This window comes from Zonotrichia leucophrys, unplaced genomic scaffold (assembly GCF_028769735.1).
Source record: "Zonotrichia leucophrys gambelii isolate GWCS_2022_RI unplaced genomic scaffold, RI_Zleu_2.0 Scaffold_495_37623, whole genome shotgun sequence".
NCBI classification, from domain to species: Eukaryota; Metazoa; Chordata; class Aves; order Passeriformes; family Passerellidae; genus Zonotrichia; species Zonotrichia leucophrys.
Genome location: NW_026992700.1, coordinates 12,341 through 37,623, shown reverse-complemented (window position 1 = coordinate 37,623; position 25,283 = coordinate 12,341). Strand labels below are relative to the sequence as shown.

The 25,283-nt window shown below is 50.3% G+C and overlaps 1 protein-coding gene across 1 annotated transcript in view; it reads left to right on the top strand.

Annotated features, from left to right (window-relative positions):
• The first annotated feature begins 846 nt into the window (after positions 1 to 846).
• CLASRP (CLK4 associating serine/arginine rich protein) overlaps positions 847 to 25,283 on the top strand; it is a 29,909-nt gene continuing 5,472 nt past the window's right edge. The window contains exons 1-12 of the mRNA XM_064701322.1: positions 847 to 938; positions 2,848 to 2,949; positions 5,465 to 5,544; positions 5,656 to 5,740; positions 8,669 to 8,817; positions 8,898 to 8,994; positions 12,652 to 12,730; positions 14,991 to 15,064; positions 15,831 to 15,872; positions 19,266 to 19,478; positions 21,386 to 21,679; positions 24,527 to 24,742. Coding sequence (XP_064557392.1) covers positions 937 to 938; positions 2,848 to 2,949; positions 5,465 to 5,544; positions 5,656 to 5,740; positions 8,669 to 8,817; positions 8,898 to 8,994; positions 12,652 to 12,730; positions 14,991 to 15,064; positions 15,831 to 15,872; positions 19,266 to 19,478; positions 21,386 to 21,679; positions 24,527 to 24,742 — 1,433 coding nt within the window. The 5' untranslated portion in view covers positions 847 to 936. The remainder of the gene's footprint in view (positions 939 to 2,847; positions 2,950 to 5,464; positions 5,545 to 5,655; positions 5,741 to 8,668; positions 8,818 to 8,897; positions 8,995 to 12,651; positions 12,731 to 14,990; positions 15,065 to 15,830; positions 15,873 to 19,265; positions 19,479 to 21,385; positions 21,680 to 24,526; positions 24,743 to 25,283) is intronic.

Genomic DNA, 25,283 nt, shown 5'->3' with positions numbered 1-25,283 from the left:
GTTTGGCCAGTTTGGGAGGGTCCTGAACCAGTCTGGGGGGAGCCAGAACCAGTTTGGGCCAGTTTGGGGATACCCAGAACCAGTTTGGGATCATCCAGAACCAGTTTGGGGGGTCCTTGTCCCAGTTGGGGGGTCCTTGTCCCAGTTTGGGGGGTCCTTGTCCCAGTTTGGGGGCACCCAGAACCAGTTTGGGGATACCCAGAACCAGTTTGGGATCATCCAGAACCAGTCTGGGGGGTGCCAGAACCAGTTTGAGGTGGACCTAGAACCAGTTTGGGCCAGTTTGGGAGGGTCCTGAACCAGTCTGGGGGGTGCCAGAACCAGTTTGAGGGTCCTGAGCCAGTTTGGGGGTGCCAGAACCAGTTTGGGGGGTCCTTGTCCCAGTTTGGGGATACGCAGAACCAGTTTAGGGGGTCCTGAACCAGTTTGGCGTGACCCAAATCCAGTTTGGGGGGTCCTTGTCCCAGTTTGGAGGGACCCAGAACCAGTTTGGGCCAGTTTGGGGCGTCCTGAACCAGTTTGGGGGAGCCAGAACCAGTTTGGGGATACCCAGAACCAGTTTGGGGGTCCTGAACCAGTTTGGGGATACCCAGAACCAGTTTGAGGGTCCTGAACCAGTCTGGGGGTCCTGAACCAGTTTGGGGATGCCCAGAACCAGTTTGGGATCATCCAGAACCAGTTTGGGGCTCTGAATTTTCCTGAGAACTCTCCCCCCCCCCATTCCCCCATCCCTAATCCCGGATTCTTCCTGGGATATTCCCCCCCATTCCCCCATCCCTAATCCCAGCATTTCCCTGGGAATTCTCCCCCGTAATTCCAAGATTTTCCCTGTTTTCCCAGAAGAAGGACCCGGCGCAGTTCCTGCAGGTGCACGGCCGGGCCTGCAAGGTGCACCTGGACTCGGCCGTGGCGCTGGCGGCCGAGAGCCCCGTCAACATGTGAGCCATGGCAATGGCAATGGGGGTCCGGGGGGCTTCTGGAATGTTCCGGGGTGGGGAAATCCGGGATTGCCCTGGGGATGGAATTCGGGGAAAATCCGGGAGGATTTGGAGCTGCCGTTCCTGTTTTTACTGAAGGAATTTTGCTCATTTCAGGGATAAATTCCATGGAATTATCAGGGATAAATTCCATGGAATTATTTCTGGAATGTTCCTGGGATCAACCCCCAGGGATGGAGAAATCTGGGATTGCCCAGGGTTGGAATTTGGGGAAAATCCGGGAGGATTTGGAGCCACTTTTCCCATTTTTTAGCGATGGGAAAAGGAGAATTTTGTTCATTTCAGGGATAAATCCCATGGAATTATTTCTGGAATATTCCTGGGATTGTCCCCCCAGGGATGGAGAAATCCGGGATTGCCCAGGGGATGGAATTTGGGGAAAATCCGGGAGGATTTGGAGTCACCATCCCCAGTTTTTAGTGAAGGAATTTTGCTCATTCCAGGGATAAATTCCATGGAATTATTTCTGGAATATTCCTTGGATTGTCCCCCCAGGGATGGAGAAATCCGGGATTGCCCAGGGGATGGAATTTGGGGAAAATCCGGGAGGATTTGGAGCCACTTTTCCCATTTTTACTGAAGGAATTTTGCTCATTCCAGGGATAAATCCCATGGAATTATTTCTGGAATATTCCTGGAATCGCCCCCCAGGGATGGAGAAATTTGGGATTTCCCAGGGGTTGGAATTTGGGAAGTTTTGGGCAAATCTGGGGAGATTTAGAGATGCCATTCCTGTTTTTACTGAAGGAATTTTGCTCATTCCAGGGATAAATTCCATGGAATTATTTCTGGAATATTCCTGGAATTGACCCCCAGGGATGGAGAAATTTGGGATTTCCATGGGGATGGAATTTGGAAGTTTTGGACAAATCTGTGAAGATTTGGAGCCACTTTTTCCATTTTTACTGAAGGAATTTTGCTCACTCCACGGATAAATCCCATGGAATTATTTCTGGAATGTTCCTGGGATTGTCCCCCCAGGGATGGAGAAATCTGGGATTTCCCAGGGGATGGAATTTGGGAAATTTTGGGCAAATCCAGGAGGATTTGGAGCTGCCGTTCCCATTTTTACTGAAGGAATTTTGTTCATTCCAGGGATAAATTCCATGGAATTATTTCTGGAATATTCCTTGGATTGTCCCCCCAGGGATGGAGAAATCCGGGATTTCCCAGGGGTTGGAATTTGGGGAAAATCCGGGAGGATTTGGAGTCACTGTTCTTGATTTTTAGCGATGGGAAAAGGAGAATTTTGTTCATTTCAGGGATAAATCCCATGGAATTATCAGGGATAAATCCCATGGAATTATTTCTGGAATGTTCCTGGGATTGTTTCCCCAGGGATGGAGAAATTTGGGATTTCCCAGGGGATGGAATTTGGGAAGTTTTGGGCAAATCTGGGAGGATTTGGAGCCACTTTTCCCATTTTTACTGAAGGAATTTTGCTCATTCCAGGGATAAATTCCATGGAATTATTTCTGGAATGTTCCTGGGATCGACCCCCAGGGATGGAGAAATTTGGGATTTCGCAGGGGTCGGAATTTGGGAAGTTTTGGGCAAATCCAGGCAGAATTCAGGTTTTTATTGGAATTATCGCTCCCATTTTTTTGCTGATGGAAAGGAGGAATTTTGCTCAATCCAGGGAGAAAATCCCCCCCAGACCTGGATAAATCCCAATTTTCCCCTAAAATGAAATTTAACTCGTTTTTACTCCATCAACCCAAAGAAAATTCAGTTTTTTGGGGGAACCACCTTTCCTGGTTTTTTTGCTGAAGGGAAGGGGGGAATTGGGACCACTCTGGGTGGGAATTCCGGGATTTTTCCCGATCCCAAGGTTTGGTTTTTCCTGCAGGATGCCCTGGCAGGGGGACACCAACAACATGATCGACCGGTTCGACGTCCGCGCTCACCTGGATTTCATCCCCATGTACACCCCGGCCCTGCTCAGCCCCACGTAAGGATCCCAAAAATTCCCATTAAATTCCCCAAAAATTCCCATAAAAATCCCCCAAAAAATTCCTGTAAGAATCCCAAAAATTCCCATAAAACTCTCCAAAAATTCCCATAAGAATCCCCCAAAAATTCCCATAAGAATCCCCAAAAAATTCCTGCAAAATTCCCCCAAAAAATTCCTGCAAGATTCCCCAAAAAATTCCTGTAAGAATCCCAAAAATTCCCATAAAACTCCCCAAAAATTCCCATAAGAATCCCCCAAAAATTCCCATAAGATTCCCCAAAAAATTCCCATAAGATTCCCCAAAAAATTCCCATAAAATTCCCCAAAAACTTCCTGTAAGAATCCAAAAAAATTCCCATAAGATTCCCCAAAAAATTCCCATAAAATTCCCAAAAAATTCCCATAAAATTCTCAAAAATTCCCCAAAAATTCCCCAAAAATTCCCATAAAAATCCCCCAAAAATCCCTAAAAAAAGCCCCAAAAATTCCCATAAAATTCCCCAAAAATTCCCCTAAAATTCCCCAAAAATTCCCCTAAAATTCCCCCAAAAAATTCGTGTAAGAATCCCAAAAATTCCCATAAAATTCCCATAAAATTCCCCCAAAAAATTCCTGTAAGAATCCCAAAAATTCCCATAAAATTACCCAAAAATTCCCATAAGAATCCCAAAAAATTCCTGCAAAATTCCCCCAAAAAATTCCTGCAAGATTCCCCAAAAAATTCCTGCAAGATTCCCCAAAAAATTCCTGTAAGAATCCCAAAAAATTCCCATAAAATTCTCAAAAAATCTCCATAAAATTCTCAAAAAATCTCCATAAAATTCCCCAAAAATTCCCATAAGAATCCCCCAAAAATTCCCATAAGAATCCCCAAAAAATTCCTGCAAAATTCCCCCCAAAAATTCCTGTAAGAATCCCAAAAAATTCCCATAAGATTCCCCAAAAATTTCCCATAAGATCCCTAAAAAATTCCTGTAAGATTCCCCAAAAAATTCCTGTAAGAATCCCAAAAAATTCCTAAGGAATTCCCCAAAAAATTCCCCTCAGATTTCCAAAAAAAGTCCCTTAAAATTCCCCCAAAAATTCCTGTAATATTCCCAAAAAATTCCTATAAGAGTCCCCAAAACATTTCCCATAAGATTCCCCATAAAATTCCCCAAAAAATTCCTGCAAGATTCCCAAAAAAATTTCCATAAGACATTCCCAAAAAAATATTCCCATAAGATTCCCCAACAAATTGCCATAAGATTCCCAAAAAATTCCCATAAAATTCCCCAAAAATTCCTGTAAGAATCCCCAAATATTTCACATAAGATCCCTAAAAAATTCCTGTAAGATTTCCCAAAAATTTCCCACAAGATTCCCAAAAAATTCCCATACGATTCCCCAAAAAATTCCCATCAGATTCTCCAAAAAATTCCCCAAACACTTCTCTTTGAAGCCATAAAATTCCTTTTATTTTTTTAGCAAAAATCCCCCTTGGATCCTCAAAATCCTCCTTTGAACCCATAAAATCCACCTTGAACCCCCAAAATTCCCATTTGGATCCCAAAATCCCCTCAGAATTCCCATTTTTCCAACTCACCAGAACAGGAATCAGATGCACACAAATGTAACTAAGAGTGGGAAGATCCCTAAAAATCCACCATTTTTCCCCCAAATCCATTTTTTTAATCACAAAATCTTTCCTTGATCCCTAAATTCCACCTTTAACCACCAAAATCCCCATTTTGATCCCAAAATTCCCTCAGAATTCCCATTTTTCCAGCCGAGCAGGAATCGGATGAGCACAAATACAACTGTGAGGGGGGAGGCCCCAAAATGCCCCTTTTGCTCCCCAAAAATCCATTTTTTTTCCCCCCCAAATCCACGTTAGGACCCCAAAATCCACCTTTAACCCCCAAAATCCCCGTTTTGATCCCAAAATCCCCTCAGAATTCCCATTTTTCCAGCTCACCGGAGCAAGAGTTGGACAAGCAAAAACGCAACTGTGAGGGGGGAGGCCCCAAAACGCCCCTTTTGCTCCCCAAAAATCCACCTTTTTTCCCCTCCAAATCCATGTTAGGACCCCAAAATCCACCTTTAATCCCTAAAATCCCTGTTTTGATCCCAAAATCCCCTCAGAATTCCCATTTTTCCAGTCGAGCAGGAATCGGATGAGCACAAACGCAACTGTGAAGGGGGAGGCCCCAAAATGCCCCTTTTGCTCCCCAAAATTCCACCTTTTTTCCCCCCAAATCCACATTAGGACCCCAAAATCCACTTTTAACCCCCAAAATCCCTGTTTTGATCCCCAAATCCCCTCAGAATTCCCATTTTTCCAGCTCACCGGAGCAAGAGTTGGACAAGCAAAAACACAACTGTGAGGGGGGAGGCCCCAAAATGCCCCTTTTGCTCCCCAAAAATCCACCTTTTTTCCCCCCAAATCCACGTTAGGACCCCAAAATCCACCTTGAACCCCCAAAATCCCTGTTTTGATCCCAAAATCCCCTCAGAATTCCTGGTTTTGCAGCTCACCGGAGCAGGAGTCGGACGAGCGCAAATGCAACTACGAGCGGTACCGGGGCCTGGTGCAGAACGACTTTGCTGGCAGTGAGTCCCTTTTTTCCATGTTTTTTTGGGAATTCTGACCCCTCTGGATCCCCTGAGAACGCCTCCCGAGGGATTGAAGGAATGATTTGATTCCTAAATTCCCAATCCCAGTCTCGGAGGAGCAGTGCCTGTACCAGATCTACATCGACGAGCTCTACGGGGGCCTCCAGAAACCCAACGAGGATGAGAAGAAAAAGTGAGGGAAAAAAGTCGGAATTCCTGGGAATTCTGGCTGGGAAATCACCGGGAATTCACGCCCACACCCTTGGGAATTATCCTGATTCTGGGATAACGCCCCAATCCCAGTTTTCCCCTCACTCCTTTGCTGGAATCTCCCCAAAATCATCCTGGGAAGGGCTCCTGGTTTTGTTTGGGGAGATTCTGGCTTGGGATTCCCGTTTTTCCTTGAGATTCTGCCTCAGAGCTCCCATTGTCCTTGGAATTCCAACTTGGAAATCCCATTTTCTCTCAGAATTCCACCTCAGGCCTCCCATTCCCCCTCACAATTCCCATTTCTCCTCACAATTCCCCCTCAGGGCTCCCACTTTCCCTCACGATTTCCCTCACGATTCCTGCTTTCCCTCACAATTCCCTCTCACAGTTCCCATTTTCCCTCACAATTTCCCCTCATAATTCCCATTTTCCCTCACAATTTCCCCTCAGGGCCCCCATTTTTCCTCAGAATTCCCATTCCCCCTCACAATTCCCGTTTTCCCTCACACTTCCCCCTCAGGGCTCCCATTTTCCCTCACGATTCCCTCTCATATTTTCCATTTTCCCTCACAATTCCCCTCACAGTTCTCATTTTCCCTCACAATTCCCCTTTCAATTCCCCTCACAGTTCTCATTTTCCCTCACAAGTCCCCTCACAATTCCCATTCCCCCTCACAATTCCCATTTCCCCTCACAATCACCCTCACAATCCCTCTCACAATTCCCCTCACGATTTCCCCTCACAATTCCCATTTCCCCTCTCAATTCCCCTCACACTTTCCCTCACAATTCCCATTTCCCCTCTCAATTCCCATTTCCCCTCTCAATTCCCCTCTCACTTCTCCTCACAATTCCCATTTCCCCTCACAATTCCATTTTCCCTCCATGGCGCTCCCCGGCCCCCTCAGTCCCTCCCTGAGGGGAGAAGCTGCAGCCCGGAGGGATTTGTGTCCCACCCCTCCCCAGGCTGGCAGAGAAAAAGGCTTTTTCTCCCAATTCCCATTTCCCCTCACAATTTCCCTCACAATTCCCATTTCTTTTCTCAATTCTCCTCACAATTCCCATTTTCCCTCACAATTCCCATTTTCCCTCCATGGCGCTCCCCGGCCCGGCTCCCTCAGCCCCTCAGTCCCTCCCTGAGGGGAGAAGCCGCGGCCCGGAGGGATTTGTGTCCCACCCCTCCCCAGGCTGGTGGAGAAAAAGGCTTTTTCTCACAATTCCCCTCACAATTCCCATTTCCCCTCACATTTTCCCCTCACAATCCCCTCACAATTCCTGTCACAATTCCCATTTTCCCTCCATGACGCTCCCCGGCCCCCTCAGTCCCTCCCTGAGGGGAGAAGCTGCAGCCCGGAGGGATTTGTGTCCCACCCCTCCCCAGGCTGGTGGAGAAAAAGACTTTTTCTCACAATTCCCCTCACAATTCCCATTTCTTCTCACAATTTCCCCTCACAATTCCATTGCCCCTTTACAATTCCCCTCACAATTCCCATTTTTCCTCACAATTTCCCCTCACAATTCCCATTTCCCCTCACAATTTCCCCTCACAATTCCCATTTTCCCTCACTTCCCCTCACAATTCCCATTTTCCCTCCATGGCGCTCCCCGGCCCGGCTCTCTCAGCCCCTCAGTCCCTCCCTGAGGGGAGAAGCCGCGGCCCGGAGGGATTTGTGTCCCACCCCTCCCCAGGCTGGTGGAGAAAAAGGCTTTTTCTCACAATTCCCATTTCCCCTCACAATTCCCCTCACAATTCCCATTTCCCCTCACAATTTCCCTCACAATTCCCATTTCCCCTCACAATCCCCTCTCAATTCCCCTCACAATTCCCATTTTCCCTCACAATTCCCATTTTCCCTCCATGGCGCTCCCCGGCCCCCTCAGCCCCTCAGTCCCTCCCTGAGGGGAGAAGCCGCGGCCCGGAGGGATTTGTGTCCCACCCTCCCCAGGCTGGCGGAGAAAAAGGCTTTTTCTCACAGTTCCCATTTCTCCTCTCAATTCCCCTCACAATTCCCATTTCCCCTCACAATTTCCCCTCACAATTCCCATTTTTCCTCCGTGGGTCTCCCCGGCCCCCTCAGTCCCTCCCTGAGGGGAGAAGCCGCGGCCCGGAGGGATTTGTGTCCGTCCCCTCCCCAGGCTGGCGGAGAAAAAGGCTTTTTCTCACAATTCCCCTCACAATTCCCATTTCCCCTCACAATTCCCATTTCCCCTCTCAATTCCCCTCACAATTCCCCTCACAATTCCCATTTTCCCTCCATGGCGCTCCCCGGCCCCCTCAGCCCCTCAGTCCCTCCCTGAGGGGAGAAGCCGCGGCCCGGAGGGATTTGTGTCCCACCCCTCCCCAGGCTGGTGGAGAAAAAGGCTTTTTCTCACAATTCCCCCCACAATCCCCTCTCAATTCCCCTCACAATTCCCATTTTCCCTCACAATTCCCATTTTCCCTCCATGGCGCTCCCCGGCCCCCTCAGTCCCTCCCTGAGGGAGAGGCCGTGGCCCGGAGGGATTTGTGTCCCACCCTCCTCAGGCTGGCGGAGAAAAAGGCTTTTTCTCACAATTCCCCTCACAATTCCCCTCACAATTCCCATTTTCCATCTCAATTCCCCTCACAATTCCCCTCACAATTCCCATTTTCCCTCCATGACGCTCCCCGGCCCCCTCAGTCCCTCCCTGAGGGGAGAAGCCGCGGCCCGGAGGGATTTGTGTCCGTCCCAACCCTCCCCAGGCTGGCGGAGAAAAAGGCTTTTTCTCACAATTCCCCTCACAATTCCCATTTTCCATCTCAATTCCCCTCACAATTCCCCTCACAATTCCCATTTTCCCTCCATGGCGCTCCCCGGCCCCCTCAGCCCCTCAGTCCCTCCCTGAGGGGAGAAGCCGCGGCCCGGAGGGATTTGTGTCCCACCCTCCCCAGGCTGGCGGAGAAAAAGGCTTCCATAGGCTACACCTACGAGGACAGCACGGTGGAGGAGCTGGAGAATTCCCTGGAAAAGCGAGCCGGGGACGAGGACGACTCCGAGGAAGACTCCAACACCGACGAGGACGAAGTGATCCCGGACATCGGTAACGGATCCGAGGCCTCTCCCCGGGCTTTGGGGCTCCATCCCGGGCGGAATTCCAGGATTTTCCCGGCGTTTTTCCAGACGTGGAGGTGGACGTGGACGAGCTGAACCAGGAGCAAGTGGCCGACCTGAACAAGCAGGCCACCACCTACGGCATGGCCGAGGGCGATTTCGTCAGGTACGGCCGGAAAAAACTCGGGAAAAGTTGGGATTCTACCCCAAAACCATCCCGGGGAGGGTTCCTGCTTTTCCTTGGGATTTTGGCTTGGAAATCCCATTTTTCCTTGGGATTTAGGCTCGGGAATCCCATTTTTCCTTAGGATTTTCTCCTGGAAATCCCATTTTTCCTTGGGATTTTGGCTTGGCAATCCCATTTTTCCTTGGGATTTTGGCTCAGTAATATCATTTTTGCTTGAGATTTTGGCTCAGGAATTCCATTTTGCCTTAGGATTTTCTCCTGGAAATCCCATTTTTCTTTGGAATTTTGACTCAGGAATTCCATTTTGCCTTAGGATTTTCTCCTGGAAATCCCATTTTTCTTTGGGATTTTGGCTTGGAAATCCTGGTTTTCCTTGGGATTCTCTCCTGGAAATTCCATTTTTCCTTAGAATTTTGGCTTGGAAATCCCATTTTTCCTTGGGATTTTGGCTTGGGAATCCCATTTTTCCTTGGGATTCTCTCCTGGAAATCCCATTTTTCTTTAGAATTTTGGCTCAGGAATCTCATTTTTCCTTGGAATTTTGACTCAGGAATCTCATTTTTCAATGGGATTTTGGCTTGGAAATCCCATTTTTCCTTGGGATTTTCTCCTGGAAATTCCATTTTTCCTTGGGATTTTGGCTTGGAAATCCCATTTTTCCTTGGGATTTAGGCTCGGGAATCCCATTTTTCCTTAGGATTTTCTCCTGGAAATCCCATTTTTCTTTGGGATTTTGGCTTGGAAATCCTGGTTTTCCTTGGGATTCTCTCCTGGAAATTCCATTTTTCCTTAAAATTTTGCCTTGGAAATCCCATCTTCCCTTAGGATTCTCTTGGAAAATGGAAATCCCATTTTTCTTTTGGATTTTTCCTCAGGAATTGCATTTTTCTTTGGGATTCTTTCCTGCAAATCGTATTTTTCTTTGGGATTCTCTCTTGGAAATCCCATTTTTTTCTTAGGATTTTGTCTTGGGAATCCCATTTTACCTTGGGATTTTGGCTTGAGAATCCCATTTTTCCTTGGGATTTTCTCCTAGAAATCCTATTTTCTGAGGGAATTTTCTCCTAGAAATCCTATTTTCCCAGAGGATTTCCTTCTGGAAATCCCATTTTTCCTTAGAATTCTGCCTCAGATCTCCCTGATTTTTCTGAGGGTTCCCCCCTTTTATTTCCAGACTTTCCCTTTTCCCCTGAAATTCCACCTCAAAAATCCAATTTTTCCCTGAAATTCCACCTCAGAAATCCCATTTTTCCCTGAAATTCCACCTCAAAAATCCCATTTTCCCCTGAAATTCCACCTCAAAAATCCCATTTTTCCCTGGAAATTCCACCTCAAAAATCCCATTTTTCCCTGAAATTCCACCTCAGAAATCCCATTTTTCCCTGAAATTCCACCTCAAAAATCCCATTTTTCCCTGAAATTCCACCTCAAAAATCCAATTTTCCCCTGAAATCCCAGCTCAGAAATCCCATTTTTCCCTGAAATTCCACCTCAAAAATCCCATTTTTCCCTGAAATTCCACCTCAAAAATCCAATTTTTCCCTGAAATTCCACCTCAGAAATCCCATTTTCCCCTGAAATTCCACCTCAAAAATCCCATTTTCCCCAGAAATTCCACCTCAAAAATCCATTTTTCCCTGAAATTCCACCTCAAAAATCCCATTTTCCCATGAAATTCCACCTCAAAAATCCCATTTTTCCCTGAAATTCCACCTCAAAAATCCCATTTTCCCTGAAATTCCACCTCAAAAATCCCATTTTTCCCTGAAATTCCACCTCAGAAATCCCATTTTTCCCTGAAATCCCACCTCAAAAATCCCATTTTTCCCTGAAATTCCACCTCAGAAATCCCATTTTTCCCTGAAATTCCACCTCAAAATCCCATTTTTTCCCTGAAATTCCACCTCAAAAATCCCATTTTCCCCTGAAATCCCACCTCAGAAATCCCATTTTTCCCTGAAATTCCACCTCAGAAATCCCATTTTTCCCTGAAATTCCACCTCAAAAATCCCATTTTCCCCAGAAATTCCACCTCAAAAATCCAATTTTTCCCTGAAATTCCACCTCAGAAATCCCATTTTCCCCAGAAATTCCACCTCAAAAATCCCATTTTTCCCTGAAATTCCACCTCAAAAATCCCATTTTCCCATGAAATTCCACCTCAAAAATCCCATTTTTCCCTGAAATTCCACCTCAAAAATCCCATTTTCCCTGAAATTCCACCTCAGAAATCCCATTTTTCCCTGAAATTCCACCTCAAAAATCCCATTTTCCCCAGAAATTCCACCTCAAAAATCCAATTTTTCCCTGAAATTCCACCTCAGAAATCCCATTTTCCCCAGAAATTCCACCTCAAAAATCCATTTTTCCCTGAAATTCCACCTCAAAAATCCCATTTTCCCCAGAAATTCCACCTCAAAAATCCCATTTTTCCCTGAAATTCCACCTCAAAAATCCCATTTTCCCCGTAAATTCCACCTCAAAAATCCAATTTTTCCCTGAAATTCCACCTCAGAAATCCCATTTTTCCCTGAAATTCCACCTCAAAAATCCCATTTTTCCCTGAAATTCCACCTCAGAAATCCCATTTTCCCTGAAATTCCACTCAAAAATCCCATTTTCCCCTGAAATTCCACCTCAGAAATCCCATTTTTCCCTGAAATTCCACCTCAAAAATCCATTTTCCCCGGAAATTCCACCCCAAAAATCCCATTTTTCCCTGAAATTCCACCTCAAAAATCCATTTTCCCCGGAAATTCCACCCCAAAAATCCCATTTTTCCCTGAAATCCCACCTCAAAAATCCAATTTTTTCCTGAAATTCCACCTCAGAAATCCAATTTTTCCCTGAAATTCCACCTCAGAAATCCCATTTTCCCCAGAAATTCCACCTCAGAAATCCAATTTTTCCCTGAAATTCCACCTCAGAAATCCCATTTTTCCCTCTAATTCCACCTCAAAAATCCCATTTTCCCCAGAAATTCCACCTCAAAAATCCCATTTTTCCCTGAAATTCCACCTCAAAAATCCCATTTTTCCCTGAAATTCCACCTCAGAAATCCAATTTTTCGCTGAAATTCCACCTCAAAAATCCCATTTTTCCCTGAAATTCCACCTCAAAAATCCCATTTTCCCTGAAATTCCACCTCAGAAATCCCATTTTTCCCTGAAATTCCACCTCAAAAATCCAATTTTTCCCTGAAATTCCACCTCAAAAATCCCATTTTCCCCTGAAATTCCACCTCAAAAATCCCATTTTCCCCTGAAATTCCACCTCAAAAATCCAATTTTTCCTGAAATTCCACCTCAAAAATCCAATTTTCCCCTGAAATCCCAGCTCAGAAATCCCATTTTTCCCTGAAATTCCACCTCAAAAATCCCATTTTCCCCTGAAATCCCACCTCAAAAATCCCATTTTCCCCTGAAATTCCACCTCAAAAATCCCATTTTCCCCTGAAATTCCACCTCAAAAATCCCATTTTTCCCTGAAATTCCACCTCAGAAATCCCATTTTTCCCTGAAATTCCACCTCAAAAATCCCATTTTTCCCTGAACTCCCAGCTCAGGGCTCCCCTTTCCCTCAGCACTCGGGGTCTCCCCAACCCTGCTCCCGTTTATTTTGATTTTCCTGCTGCAGGATGCTGAGGAAGGACAAGGAGGAGGCCGAAGCCATCAAAAACGCCAAGGCCCTGGAGGAGGAGAAGGCCATGTACTCGGTGAGGGAAAAAACTGAAAAAAACAAAAAAAAAACCCAGAAAAAAACCAGAAAAAAATCCAGAAAAAACCCCAGAAAAAACCCAGAAAAAACACAGGAAAAAAACCAGAAAAAAAAGCCATAAAAAAAAAACCTAGGAAAAACCCAATAAAAACCCAGAAAAAACCCAGAAAAAAAAAAAAAAAAACAGAAAAAACACAGAAAAAATACAGGAAAAAAAAACCAGAAAAAAACCTAGGAAAACCCCAGAAAAAACACAGGAAAAAAACCAGAAAAAAACCAAAGAAAAACCCAGGAAAAACCCAGAAAAAAAACCCAGAAAAAAACATAGGAAAAAAACCAGAAAAAAACCCAGAAAAAAAACCAAAAAAAAACCCAGAAAAAAACCCCAGGAAAAATACAGAAAAAAACCCAGAAAAAAACCAGAAAAAACCCAGAGAAAACCCAGAAAAAAACCAGAAAAAACCCAGAAAAAAACCAGAAAGAAAAAACAGAAAAAACACAGGAAAAACCCAGAAAAAAAAACAAAACAGAAAAAAACCAGAAAAAAACCCAGAAAAAAAACAGAAAGAAAAAACAGAAAAAACACAGGAAAAAACCCAGAAAAAACCCAGAAAAAAAAAAAAAACCAGAAAAAACACAGGAAAAAAACAGAAAAAAACCCAGAAAAAACCCAGAAAAAAAAACCCAGAAAAAACACAGAAAAAACCAGAAAAAAAACCCAGAAAAAAGCCCAGAAAACACACAGGAAAAATACAGGAAAAAAAAAACAGAGAAAAACCTAGGAAAAACCCAGGAAAAACCCAGAAAAAAAAACCAGAAAAAAACCAGGAAAAAACACAGGAAAAAAACAGAAAATACACAGGAAAAAACCAGAAAAAAAACACAGAAAAAAAACCAGAAAGAAAAAACAGAGGAAAAAACCAGAAAAAACACAGGAAAAAAAAAACACAGGAAAAAAAACAGAAAAAAACCCAGAAAAAACCCAGAAAAAAACCAGAAAAAACCCAGAAACAAACCAGAAAAAACAAACAGAAAAAGACCCAGAAAAAACACAGGAAAAAAAAAAAAAACAGAAAAAAACCCAGGAAAAACCCAGAAAAAAACAGAAAAAAACCCAGAAAAAAAACAGAAAAAAAACCCAGAAAAAACATAGGAAAAAACCAGAAAAAACCCAGGGAAAAAACCCAGAAAAACCCCAGAAAAAAGCCCAGAAAAAACACAGGAAAAAAACAGAAAAAAAACCACAGAAAAAAAAACAGAAAAAAACCAGAAAAAAACCTAGGAAAAACCCAGAAAAAAACCCAGAAAAAAACACAGGAAAAAAACCAGAAAAAACACAGAAAAAATACAGGAAAAAAAACCAGAAAAAAACCTAGGAAAAACCCAGAAAAAACACAGGAAAAAACCCAGAAAAAAAAAACAAAACAGAAAAAACATAGGAAAAAACCCAGGAAAAAAACCAGAAAAAACCAGAAAAAAAACCCCAGGAAAAAAAATATAAAAAAACCCAGAAAAAACCAGAAAAAGCCCAGAAAAAAAACCCAGAAAAAAAACAGGAAAAAACCAGAAAAATACCAGAAAAAAACAGAAAAAAACCCAGGAAAAAACCAGAAAAAAACACAGAAAAAACCCAGGAAAAAACCAGAAAAAAACACAGAAAAAAACCAGAAAAAACACAGGAAAAAGCCAGAAAAAACACAGGAAAAAAACAGAAAAAACCCAGAAAAAACACAGAAAAAATACAGGAAAAAAAACCCAGAAAAAAACCTAGGAAAAACCCAGGAAAAACCCAGAAAAAAAACAGAAAAAAAACAGAAAAAACCTAGGAAAAACCCAGAAAAAAAACCCCACCAAAAAAAAAATATAAAAAACCCAGAAAAACCAGAAAAAACCTGAAAAAAACAGAAAAAACCCAGAAAAAAAACCAGAAAAAACCCAGAAACAAACCAGAAAAAACCCAGAAAAAAGCCAGAAGAAAACCCCGAAAAAACCCAAAAAAACCCCAGAAAAAAACAGAAAGAAAAAACCAGAAAAAAAACCAGAAAGAAAAATCAGAAAAAAACCCAGAAAAAAACCCAAAAAACCCGAAAAAAAAACCAGAAAAAAACCCAGAAAAAACCCAGACAAACCCAGAAAAACCCAGAAAAAAACAGAAAAAAACCAGAAAAAAAAAAAAAAAAAAAAACAAAAAAAAAAACCAAAACAGAAAAATTGAAATTTTCCTTGGAAAATCGCAAAAATCCCTTCTTGCCCTGCAGGGCCGCCGCTCCCGCCGGCAGCGCCGCGAATTCCGCGAGAAGCGGCTGAAGGGGCGCAAGATCAGCCCCCCCAGGTGAGAGATTCCCAAGTTTTTCATCTCAAATCCCAACCTTCCATTCCCAAATCCCAACATTTTCTCTCAAATCCCAACATTTCCACCCCTAATCCCAATTTTTCATCTCAAATCCCAATTTTCTCATCTCAAATCCCAACATTTCCACCCTTAATCCAAATTTTTTCATCTCAAATCCCAACATTTTTATCCCAAATCCCAAAATTTCCCCCAGCATTTTCCCTCCAATCTCCACGTTTTTATCCCAAATCCCAACGTTCTCATCCAAATCCCAACATTTCCACCCTAATCCCAATTTTTCCACCCCTAATCCCAATTTTTTCATCTCAAATCCCAATATTTTTATCCCAAATCCCAACATTTCCACCCCAAATCCCAACATTTTCCTTCAAATCCCAACATTTCCACCCCAAATCCCAATTTTTTTACCCCTAATCCAAATTTTTCATCTCAAATCCCAACTTTCCATTCCCAAATCCCCCCGAATCCCAAATTTTCACCCTCAAACCATTTTATTTTATTTTATTTTATTTTATTTTATTTTATTTTATTTTATTTTATTTTATTTTATTTTATTTTATTGTATCATATTGTGTTGTACTGTATCCTATTGCATTTCATTGTATTTTATTGTGTTTGATTTTATTTTAATTATTTTATTTTATTTTATTGTATTGTATCATATTGTGTTGTACTGTATCCTATTGCATTTCATTGTATTTTATTGTGTTTGATTTTATTTTAATTTTTTTTCCTCTCCCCGCAGCTACGCCCGCCGGGACAGCCCCACCTACGACCCCTACAAACGGTACCGGCCCCGCCTCGGCCCCGGTGCTGCTTCCGGTGCTCCCGTTCCCATCCCCGGTGCCTCCCGGTGCTCCCGGGGCTGCTCCGTTCCCATCCCCCGGTGCCTCCCGGTGCTCCCGGGGGCCTTCCCGGGGCCTCCCGTTCCCATCCCCGGTGCCTCCCGGTGCTCCCGGTGCTCCCGGGGGCCTTCCCGGGGCCTCCCGTTCCCATCCCCGGTGCCTCCCGGTGCTCCCCGGGCCTCCCGTTCCCATCCCCGGTGCTCCCGGGGCCGCTCCCGGGGCCTCCCGGTGCCTCTCTGTTCCCATCCCCGGTGCTCCCGGTGCTCCCGGTGCTCCCGTTCCCATCCCCGGTGCCTCCGGTGCCGCTCCGTTCCCATCCCCGGTGCCTCCCGGTGCTCCCGGGGCCTCCCGTTCCCATCCCCGGTGCCTCCGGTGCTCCCCAGGCCTCCCGTTCCCATCCCCGGTGCCTCCCGGTGCTCCCGGGGCCGCTCCCGGGGCCTCCCGTTCCCATCCCCGGTGCCTCCCGGGGCCTCCCGTTCCCATCCCCGGTGCCTCCGGTGCCGCTCCGTTCCCATCCCCGGTGCTGCTTCCGGTGCTCCCGTTCCCATCCCCGGTGCTGCTCCCATTTCCGTTCCCATCCCCGGTGCTGCTCCCGGGGCCACTCTGTTCCCATCCCCGGTGCCGCTCCCATTCCCGTTCCCATCCCCGGTGCTGCTCCCGGTGCTCCCGGGGCCGCTCCCGGTGCTCCCGTTCCCATCCCCGGTGCTCCCGGGGCCGCTCCGTTCCCATCCCCGGTGCTGCTCCCGGTGCTCCCGGGGCCGCTCTGTTCCCATCCCCACCCCCGGTGCCGTTCCCGTTCCCTCCCGTTTCCGTTCGCCCTCCCATCCCCAACCCCCGGTGCCGCTCTGATCCCACCCCCCGGTGCCATTCCCGTTCCCACTCTGGTTCCCAACCCCCGGTGCCGCTCCGGTCCCGCTCCCGGTGCTCCCGTTCCCGCAGCTCCCCCTCGGAATCGAGCTCCGAGTCCCGTTCCCACTCCCGTTCCCACTCTCATCCCCAACCCCGTTCCCGCTCCCGTTCCCGCAGCTCCCCCTTGGAATCGAGCTCCGAGTCCCGTTCCCGCTCTCATCCCCAACCCCGGTGCCGCTCCCGTTCCTGCTCCGGTTCGCAACCCCCGGTGCCGCTCCGGTCCCGCTCCCGGTGCTCCCGTTCCCGCAGCTCCCCCTCGGAATCGAGCTCCGAGTCCCGTTCCCGGTCCCATCCCAACCCCTTTTTCCATTCCCGTTCTCACTCCGGTTCCCAGCCCCCGTTCCCGCTCCCGTTCCCGCAGCTCCCCCTCAGAGTCCAGCTCCAAGTCCCGTTCCCGTTCCCGCTCTCATCCCCAACCCCGGTGCCGTTCCCAGTCCCGTTCCCAACCCCCAGTGCCGCTCCCAGTGCTGCTCTCGTTCCCGCTCCCATCCCCAACCCCCGTTCCCGTTCCCACTCCCGCAGCTCCCCCTCGGAGTCCAGCTCCGAGTCCCGTTCCCGTTCCCGCTCCTGTTCCCACAGTTCCCCCTCGGAATCGAGCTCCGAGTCCCGTTCCCGCTCTCAACCCCGGTGCCGCTCCCGTTCCCGCAGCTCCTCATCGGAACCCAGCCCCAAGTCCCGTTCCCGGTCCCGTTCCCAGCCCCCGTTCCCAACCCCCGTTCCCGCAGCTCCCCCTCAGAGTCCTGCTCCGGTTCCCGTTCCCGCTCCGTTCCCAACCCCCGTTCCCGTTCCCGTTCCCGCAGCTCCCCTCGGAGTCCAGCTCCGAGTCCCGCTCCCGTTCCCGTTCCCGTTCCCGCTCCCGCTCCTGCAGCTCCCCCTCAGAATCGAGCTCCGAGTCCCGTTCCCGTTCCCGCAGCTCCCCCTTGGAGTCCAGCTCTGAGTCCCGTTCCTGGTCCCGTTCCCGTTCCCAACCCCCGTGTTCCCGTTCCCGCAGTTCCCCCTCAGAGTCGAGCTCCAAGTCCCGTTCCCGCTCCCGTTCCCGCTCCGGTTCTCGTTCCCGTTCCTGCTCCGTTCCCAACCCCCGTTCCCGTTCCCGCAGCTCCCCTCGGCATCCAGCTCCGAGTCCCGCTCCCGCTCCGTTCCCAACCCCCGCTCCCGTTCCCGGTCCCATCCCCAACCCCCGTTCCCATTCCGGTTCCCGCTCCGTTCCCAACCCCCGTTCCCGTTCCCGCAGCTCCCCCTCGGAGTCCAGCTCCGAGTCCCGTTCCCGGTCCGGTTCTTGTTCCCGTTCCCGTTCCGGTTCCCGTTCCCGCTCCGTTCCCAACCCCCGTTCCCGTTCCCGCAGCTCCCCCTCAGAGTCCAGCTCCGAGTCCCGTTCCCGCTCCGGTTCCCGTTCCTGCTCCGTTCCCAACCCCCGTTCCCGCTCCCGTTCCCGCAGCTCCCCCTCGGAGTCCAGCTCCGAGTCCCGTTCCCGGTCCCGTTCCCGTTCCCGCTCCGTTCCCAACCCCCGTTCCCCGTTCCGTTCCGCAGCTCCCCCTCGGAGTCGAGCTCCGAGTCCCGTTCCCGTTCCCGCTCCAGTTCCCGCTCCGGTTCCCAACCCCTGGTGCCGCTCCCGTTCCCAACCCCCGTTCCCGTTCCCGCAGCTCCCTCTCGGAGTCCAGCTCCGAGTCCCGTTCCCGGTCCCGCTCCGTTCCCAACCCCCATTCCCCCTCCCGTTCCCGCAGCTCCCCCTCAGAGTCCAGCTCTGAGTCCCGTTCCCGTTCCCGCTCCCGTTCCCAACCCCTGTTCCCGTTCCCACAGCTCCCCCTCCGAGTCCAGCTCAGAGTCCCGTTCCCGTTCCCGTTCCCGCTCCGTTCCCAACCCCGGTGCCGTTCCCGTTCCCGCAGCTCCCCCTCAGAGTCCAGCTCCGAGTCCCGTTCCCGTTCCCGTTCCCGTTCCCGCAGCTCCCCCTCGGAGTCCAGCTCCGAGTCCCGTTCCCGCTCCGGTTCCCGTTCCCGTTCCCGCTCCGTTCCCAACCCCCGCTCCCGTTCCCGCAGCTCCCCCTCGGAGTCCAGCTCCGAGTCCCGTTCCCGCTCCGGTTCTCGTTCCCGTTCCCGCTCCGTTCCCAAGCCCCGTTCCCATTCCGGTTCCCGTTCCCGCTCCGTTCCCAACCCGCGCTCCCGTTCCCGCAGCTCCCCCTCGGAGTCCAGCTCCAAGTCCCGTTCCCGGTCCTGCTCCCGGTCCTGCTCCGTTCCCAACCCCGCTCCCGTTCCCGCAGCTCCCCCTCGGAGTCCAGCTCCGAGTCCCGTTCCCGGTCCCGCTCCGTCCCCAACCCCGTTCCCGTTCCCGTTCCCGCAGCTCCCCCTCGGAGTCGAGCTCCGAGTCCCGTTCCCATTCCGGTTCCCGTTCCCGCTCCGTTCCCAACCCCGTTCCCGTTCCCATTCCCGCAGCTCCCCCTCGGAGTCCAGCTCCGAGTCCCGTTCCCGGTCGCGCACGCCGTCGCCGGGCCACGAGGAGAAGATCACCTTCATCACCAGCTTCGGCGGCAGCGACGAGGAGCCGCCGGCCCGGGAGCCGCCGCACCGCGAGCACCGCGAGCACCGGGAGCGGCAGCGCCCCCCGGCGCCCGGAGCCTCGGCAGCGGCGCACAGGGCGGCGGCCCGGTCAGCGCTTCCCCTTTTCCCTGATTTTCCCTTTTTTTCCCTGATTTTCCTCCTTTTTCCCGGTCTTTTCCTCCTTTTTCTCCCTGATTTTTCCCTGATTTTCCCCATTTTTTCCCCGTCTTTTCCTCCCTTTTTTCCCTGATTTTCCCTTTTTTTCCCTGATTTTCCTCCTTTTTTCCTCCCTTTTCTCCCTGATTTTTCCCTTTTTTCCCTTTTTCCCCCACTTTTTTCCCTGATTTTTCCCTGATTTTCCCCCATTTTCTCCTGATTTTTCCCCTGTCTTTTCCTCCCTTTTCTCCCTGATTTTCCCCTTTTTTCCCCACTTTTTTCCTTGTTTTTCCCCATTTTCCCCCTGATTTTCCCCTTTTTTTCCTCTCTTTTTTCCTCATTTTCCCCTGATTTTCCGTTTTCTCCCCATTTTCCCCCTGATTCTCCCCTTTTTTCCTCTGTTTTTTTTTCCCATTTTCACCCTGATTTTTCCCTTTTTTCGCCATTTTTTTCCCCATTTTTCCCTGATTTTCCCCCTTTTTCCCCGGTCTTTTCCTCCCTTTTCTCCCTGATTTTTCCCTTTTTTCCACACTTTTTTCCCTGTTTTTTCCCCATTTTCCCCCTGATTTTCTCGCTGATTTTCCCCCATTTTTCCCTGATTTTCCTCCTTTTTTCCCGGTCTTTTCCTCCCTTTTCTCCCTGATTTTTCCCTTTTTTCCCCACTTTTTTCCCTGATTTTTTCCCCTGATTTTCCCCCTTTTTTCCCCGTCTTTTCCTCCCTTTTCTCCCTGATTTTTCCCTTTTTTCCCTGATTTTTCCCATTTTTCCCTGATTTTCCCCATTTTTCCCTGATTTTTCCCTGATTTTCCCCATTGTTCCCTGATTTTCCCCATTTTCCCCTGATTTTTTCCCTGTTTTTTTCCCATTTCCCCCTGATTTTTCCCATTTTTCCCGGTCTTTTCCTCCTTTTTCTCCCTGATTTTTCCCTGATTTTCCCCATTTTTCCCTGATTTTCCCCAATTATTCCCTCCCCATTTTCCCCCTCATTTCCCCCAAATTTTCCCCCAATTTTCCCCAATTTTTTCCCTCAATTTCCCCCAAATTTTCCCACCAATTTTCTCTTTTTCCCCCATTTTTCCCCATTTCCCCCCAAATTTTCCCCCCGTTCTTCTCTTTTTCCCCCCATTTTCCCCCATTTCCCCCCTCATTTTCCCCCATTTTCCCTTCCATTTTCCCCAATTATTCCCTCCCCATTTTCCCTCTCATTTCCCCCCAAATTTCCCCCTATTTTCTCCCTAAAAATTTCCCCATTTCCCCCCAATTTTCCCCCCATTTTCCCCCATTATTTCCCTCAATTTCCCCCAAATTTTCCCACCAATTTTCTCTTTTTCCCCCATTTTTCCCCATTTCCCCCAATTTTACCCCTATTTTCTCCCTAAAAATTTCCCCCCAATTTTCCCCTCATTTTCCCCCATTATTTCCCTCCATTTCCCCCAAATTTTCCCCCTGTTCTTCTCTTTTCCCCCCAATTTTTCCCCCCATTTTCCCCCATTTCCTCCCCCCATTTCCCCCCAAATTTCCCCCCTCATTTTCCCCCAAATTTTCCCCCTCATTTTCCCCATTTCCCCCAATTTTCCCCCATTTTCCCTTCCCTTCCCTTCCCTTCCCTTCCCTTCCCTTCCCTTCCCTTCCCTTCCCTTTCTCCCCATTATTCCCTCCCCATTTCCCCCCTCATTTGCCCCCAAATTTCCCCCTATTTTCTCCCTAAAAATTTCCCCCCATTTTCCCCCATTATTTCCCTCAATTTCCCCCAAATTTTCCCACCAATTTTCTCTTTTTCCCCCAATATTTTCCCCATTTTCCCCCCAATTTTTCCCCCCATTTTTCCCCCCAGTTTCTCACCCCTGTCCCTCTCGCAGGCGCCGCTCTTCCTCCACCTCCTCGTCCTCCTCCTCCTCCTCGCGCTCCTCCTCGTCCTCCTCGTTCAGCTCCGGCTCCCGCAGCCCCTCCCGGGGCTCCCGCCCGCCCTTCCGGGGCCGCTCCCGGGGCCTCTTCCGGGGCCGCTCCCGCCGCTCCCGCAGCCGCTCCCGGGGCAGCCGCAGCCGCTCCCGGAGCCGCTCCCGGAGCCGCTCCCGCCGCTACTCCCGGGAGCGCCGCTCCCGCTCCGCGGAGCCGCCTCAGCAGCGCGGCCACCGGCACCGCCGCCGCTCCAGGTCAGTGCCCCGGGCTGGGATAGACTGGGACCGGTCTGGGGCAGTTTGGGTCAGTTTGGGTTGGTTTGGGTCAGTTTGGGCAGCGCCGCTCCCGTTCCACCGAGCAGCCTCAACAGCGGGGCCACCGGCACCGCCGCCGCTCCAGGTCAGTGCGGGCTGGGATAGACTGGGACCGGTCTGGGGCGGTTTGGGTCAGTTTGGGCAGCGCCGCTCCCGCTCCGCGGAGCCGCCTCAGCAGCGGGGCCACCGGCACCGCCGCCGCTCCAGGTCAGTGCTGGCACCGGGGCACACCGGTCTGGGGCAGTTTGGGGCAGTTTGGGTTGGTTTGGGTCAGTTTGGGGAGCGCCGCTCCCGCTCCGCGGAGCCGCCTCAGCAGCGGGGCCACCGGCACCGCCGCCGCTCCAGGTCAGTGCTGGGACCGGTCTGGGGCGGTTTGGGTCAGATTGGGTCAGTTTGGGTCGGTTTGGGGCCGGTTTGGGTCAGTTTGGGGGCAGATTGGGTCAGTTTGGGGCAGTTTGGGGCAGTTTGGGGCGGTTTGGGGTCGGTTTGGGGAGCGCCGCTCCCGCTCCGTGGAGCCGCCTCAGCAGCGGGGCCACGGCACCGCCGCCGCTCCAGGTCAGTGCTGGGGACCGGGACAGTTTGGGGTCAGTTTGGGGCAGTTTGGGATCAGTTGGGGTCGGTTTGGGGTCAGTTTGGGTCAGTTTGGGGCAGTTTGGGTCAGTTTGGGCAGCGCCGCTCCCGCTCCCCGGAGCCGGCACAGCCACAACGGGGCCACGGCACCGCCACCGCTCCAGGTCAGTGCGGGCTGGGATAGACTGGGACCGGTCTGGGGCAGTTTGGGCCGGTTTGGGGCAGTTTGGGGCCGGTTTGGGGCAGTTTGGGACAGTTTGGGACCAGTTTGGGATCAGTTTGGGCAGCGCCGCTCCCGTTCCACTGAGCAGCCTCAACAGCAGGGCCACGGCACCGCCGCCGCTCCAGGTCAGTGCGGGTCAGGTTTGGGTCGGTTTGGGTCAGTTTGGGTCAGTTTGGGTCGGTTTGGGGAGCGCCGCTCCCGTTCCACCGAGCAGCCTCAACAGCGCGGCCACCGGCACCGCCGCCGCTCCAGGTCAGTGCCCCGGGCTGGTTGGGGTCAGTTTGGGGCAGTTTTGGGGCGGTTTGGGGCGGTTTGGGTCAGTTTGGGACCTTTTTGGGGCAGTTTGGGGTCAGTTTGGGTCAGTTTGGGATCAGTTTGGGGTCAGTTCGGGTCGGTTTGGGTCAGTTTGGGGTCAGTTTGGGGTCAGTTTGGGACAGTTTGGGGTCAGTTTTGGGTCAGTTTGGGGCAGTTGGGGTCAGTTTGGGTCAGTTTGGGGTCAGTTTGGGGCAGTTTGGGGCAGTTTGGGTCAGTTTGGGGCAGTTTGGGGTCAGTTTGGGGCAGTTTGGGGTCAGTTTGGGGCAGTTTGGGTCAGTTTGGGTCAGTTTGGGACAGTTTGGGGCAGTTTGGGTCAGTTTTGGGTCAGTTTGGGTCAGTTTGGGTCAGTTTGGGTCAGTTTTGGGTCAGTTTGGGTCAGTTTGGGTCAGTTTGGGTCAGTTTGGGTCAGTTTGGGCTCAGTTTTGGGTCAGTTTGGGGTCAGTTTGGGTCAGTTTGGGTCAGTTTGGGGTCAGTTTGGGTCGGTTTGGGTCAGTTTGGGGTCAGTTTGGGGTCGGTTTGGGTCAGATTGGGTCAGTTTGGGGTCGGTTTGGGGTCAGTTTGGGGCAGTTTGGGGTCAGTTTGGGGTCAGTTTGGGGCAGTTTGAGATCAGTTCACACTGGTTTGGGACAGACTGGGACCAGGTCACACCAGTTTGGAACCAGTTTGGGACAGTTCCCATTGGTTCAGGACTGGTTTACACCAGTTTGGGACAGTTCACACTGGTTTGGGTCAGTTTGGACCAGTTCAGACCAGTTTGGATCCAGCTTGGTCCCAGTTTGAATCCCCTTTGGGCCTAAGTTTGGTCCCAGTTTCTCCACATTCCCCCCCGAATTTTCCCCGATTTCTCCCTGATTTTCTCCCCCATTTCCCCTCCATTTTCCTGCCATTCCCCCAATTTTCCCAGGATTTCCCCCCCTATTTTTCCCATTCCCCCTGATTTTTCCCATTTCCCCACGATTCCCCCTATTTTCCCCCCATTATTCCCCATTTTCACACCATTTCCCCCCATTCCCCATTCCCGTTATTCCCCATTTTCCCCCCATTTTCCCCCGTTATTCCCCATTTTCCCATTCCCGTTATTCCCCATTTTCCCCCGTTATTCCCCATTTTCCCCCCAATTTCCCCCATTCCCGTTATTCCCCATTTTCCCCGTTATTCCCCATTTTCACCCCATTTCCCCATTCCCGTTATTCCCCATTCCCGTTATTCCCCATTTTCACCCTATTTTCCCATTCCCGTTATTCCCCATTCCCGTTATTCCCCATTTTCCCATCCCCATTATTCCCCATTTTCCCCATTCCCCCCATTTTCCCCGTTATTCCCCCCATTCCCCCCATTTCCCCATTTTCCCCCATTTTCCCATCCCCGTTATTCCCCATTCCCCGGTTATTCCCGGTTCTCACCCCATTCCCCCCGTTATTCCCCATTTCCCCCATTCCCCCCATTCCCGTTATTCCCCATTTTCCCCCATTCGCCCCGTTATTCCCCGTTATTCCCCATTTCCCCGTTATTCCCGGTTCTCACCCCATTTCCCCCGTTATTCCCCATTTCCCCCATTCCCCCCATTCCCGTTATTCCCCATTTTCCCCCCATTCGCCCCGTTATTCCCCGTTATTCCCCATTTCCCCCGTTATTCCCCGTTCTCACCCCGTTTCCCCGTTTCTCTCCCCGCGCTTCAGGAGCCGCTCCCGGCGCTCGCTGCGCTCGTGGCGCCGCTGGAGCAGCGGCAGCCGCAGCCGGAGCAGCCGCAGCGACTCCCGGAGCCCCTCCCGGTCACGGAGCCGCTCCCGGAGCCGCTCCCGGAGCCGCTCCCGCTCCCCGAGCCCGCCCGGAGCCCGCGACAGAGCCGCGCCCCGGCCCCCGGCCGAGCCCGCCCTCGGCGAGAAGCTGAAAAAGTGAGTGCGGAACGCGCGGATTCGGGAAAAATCCCAAAAAAATCCCCAGAATCTTCCCTAAATCCCTCAAAAATCACCCAGAATTTCCCCAAAAATCCCTCTGAGATCGCCCAAATCCCTAAAATTCCCCCAAATCCCCCGGAGCCCCTCCCAGTCCCAAACCCCGCCCCGGCCCCGGCCGAGCCCGCCCTCAGGGAGAAGCTGAAAAAGTGAGTGCGGAACGCGGGAATTCGGGAAAAATCCCCAAAAATCCGCACTGAAATCCACCAAAATTCCCCCAAAATCAGCCAGAATTTCCCCAAAAATCCCTCTGAGATCCCCCAAATCCCCTCAAAAATCCCCCCAAATCCCCCGGAGCCCCTCCCAGTCCCAAACCCCGCCCCGGCCCGGCCGAGCCCGCCCTCGGGGAGAAGCTGAAAAAGTGAGTGCGGAACGCGGGAATTTGGGAAAAACCATCAAAAATCCCCAGAATCTTCCCCAAATCCCTCAAAAATCAACCCAGAATTTCCCCAAAAATCTCTCTGAGATCGCCCAAATCCCT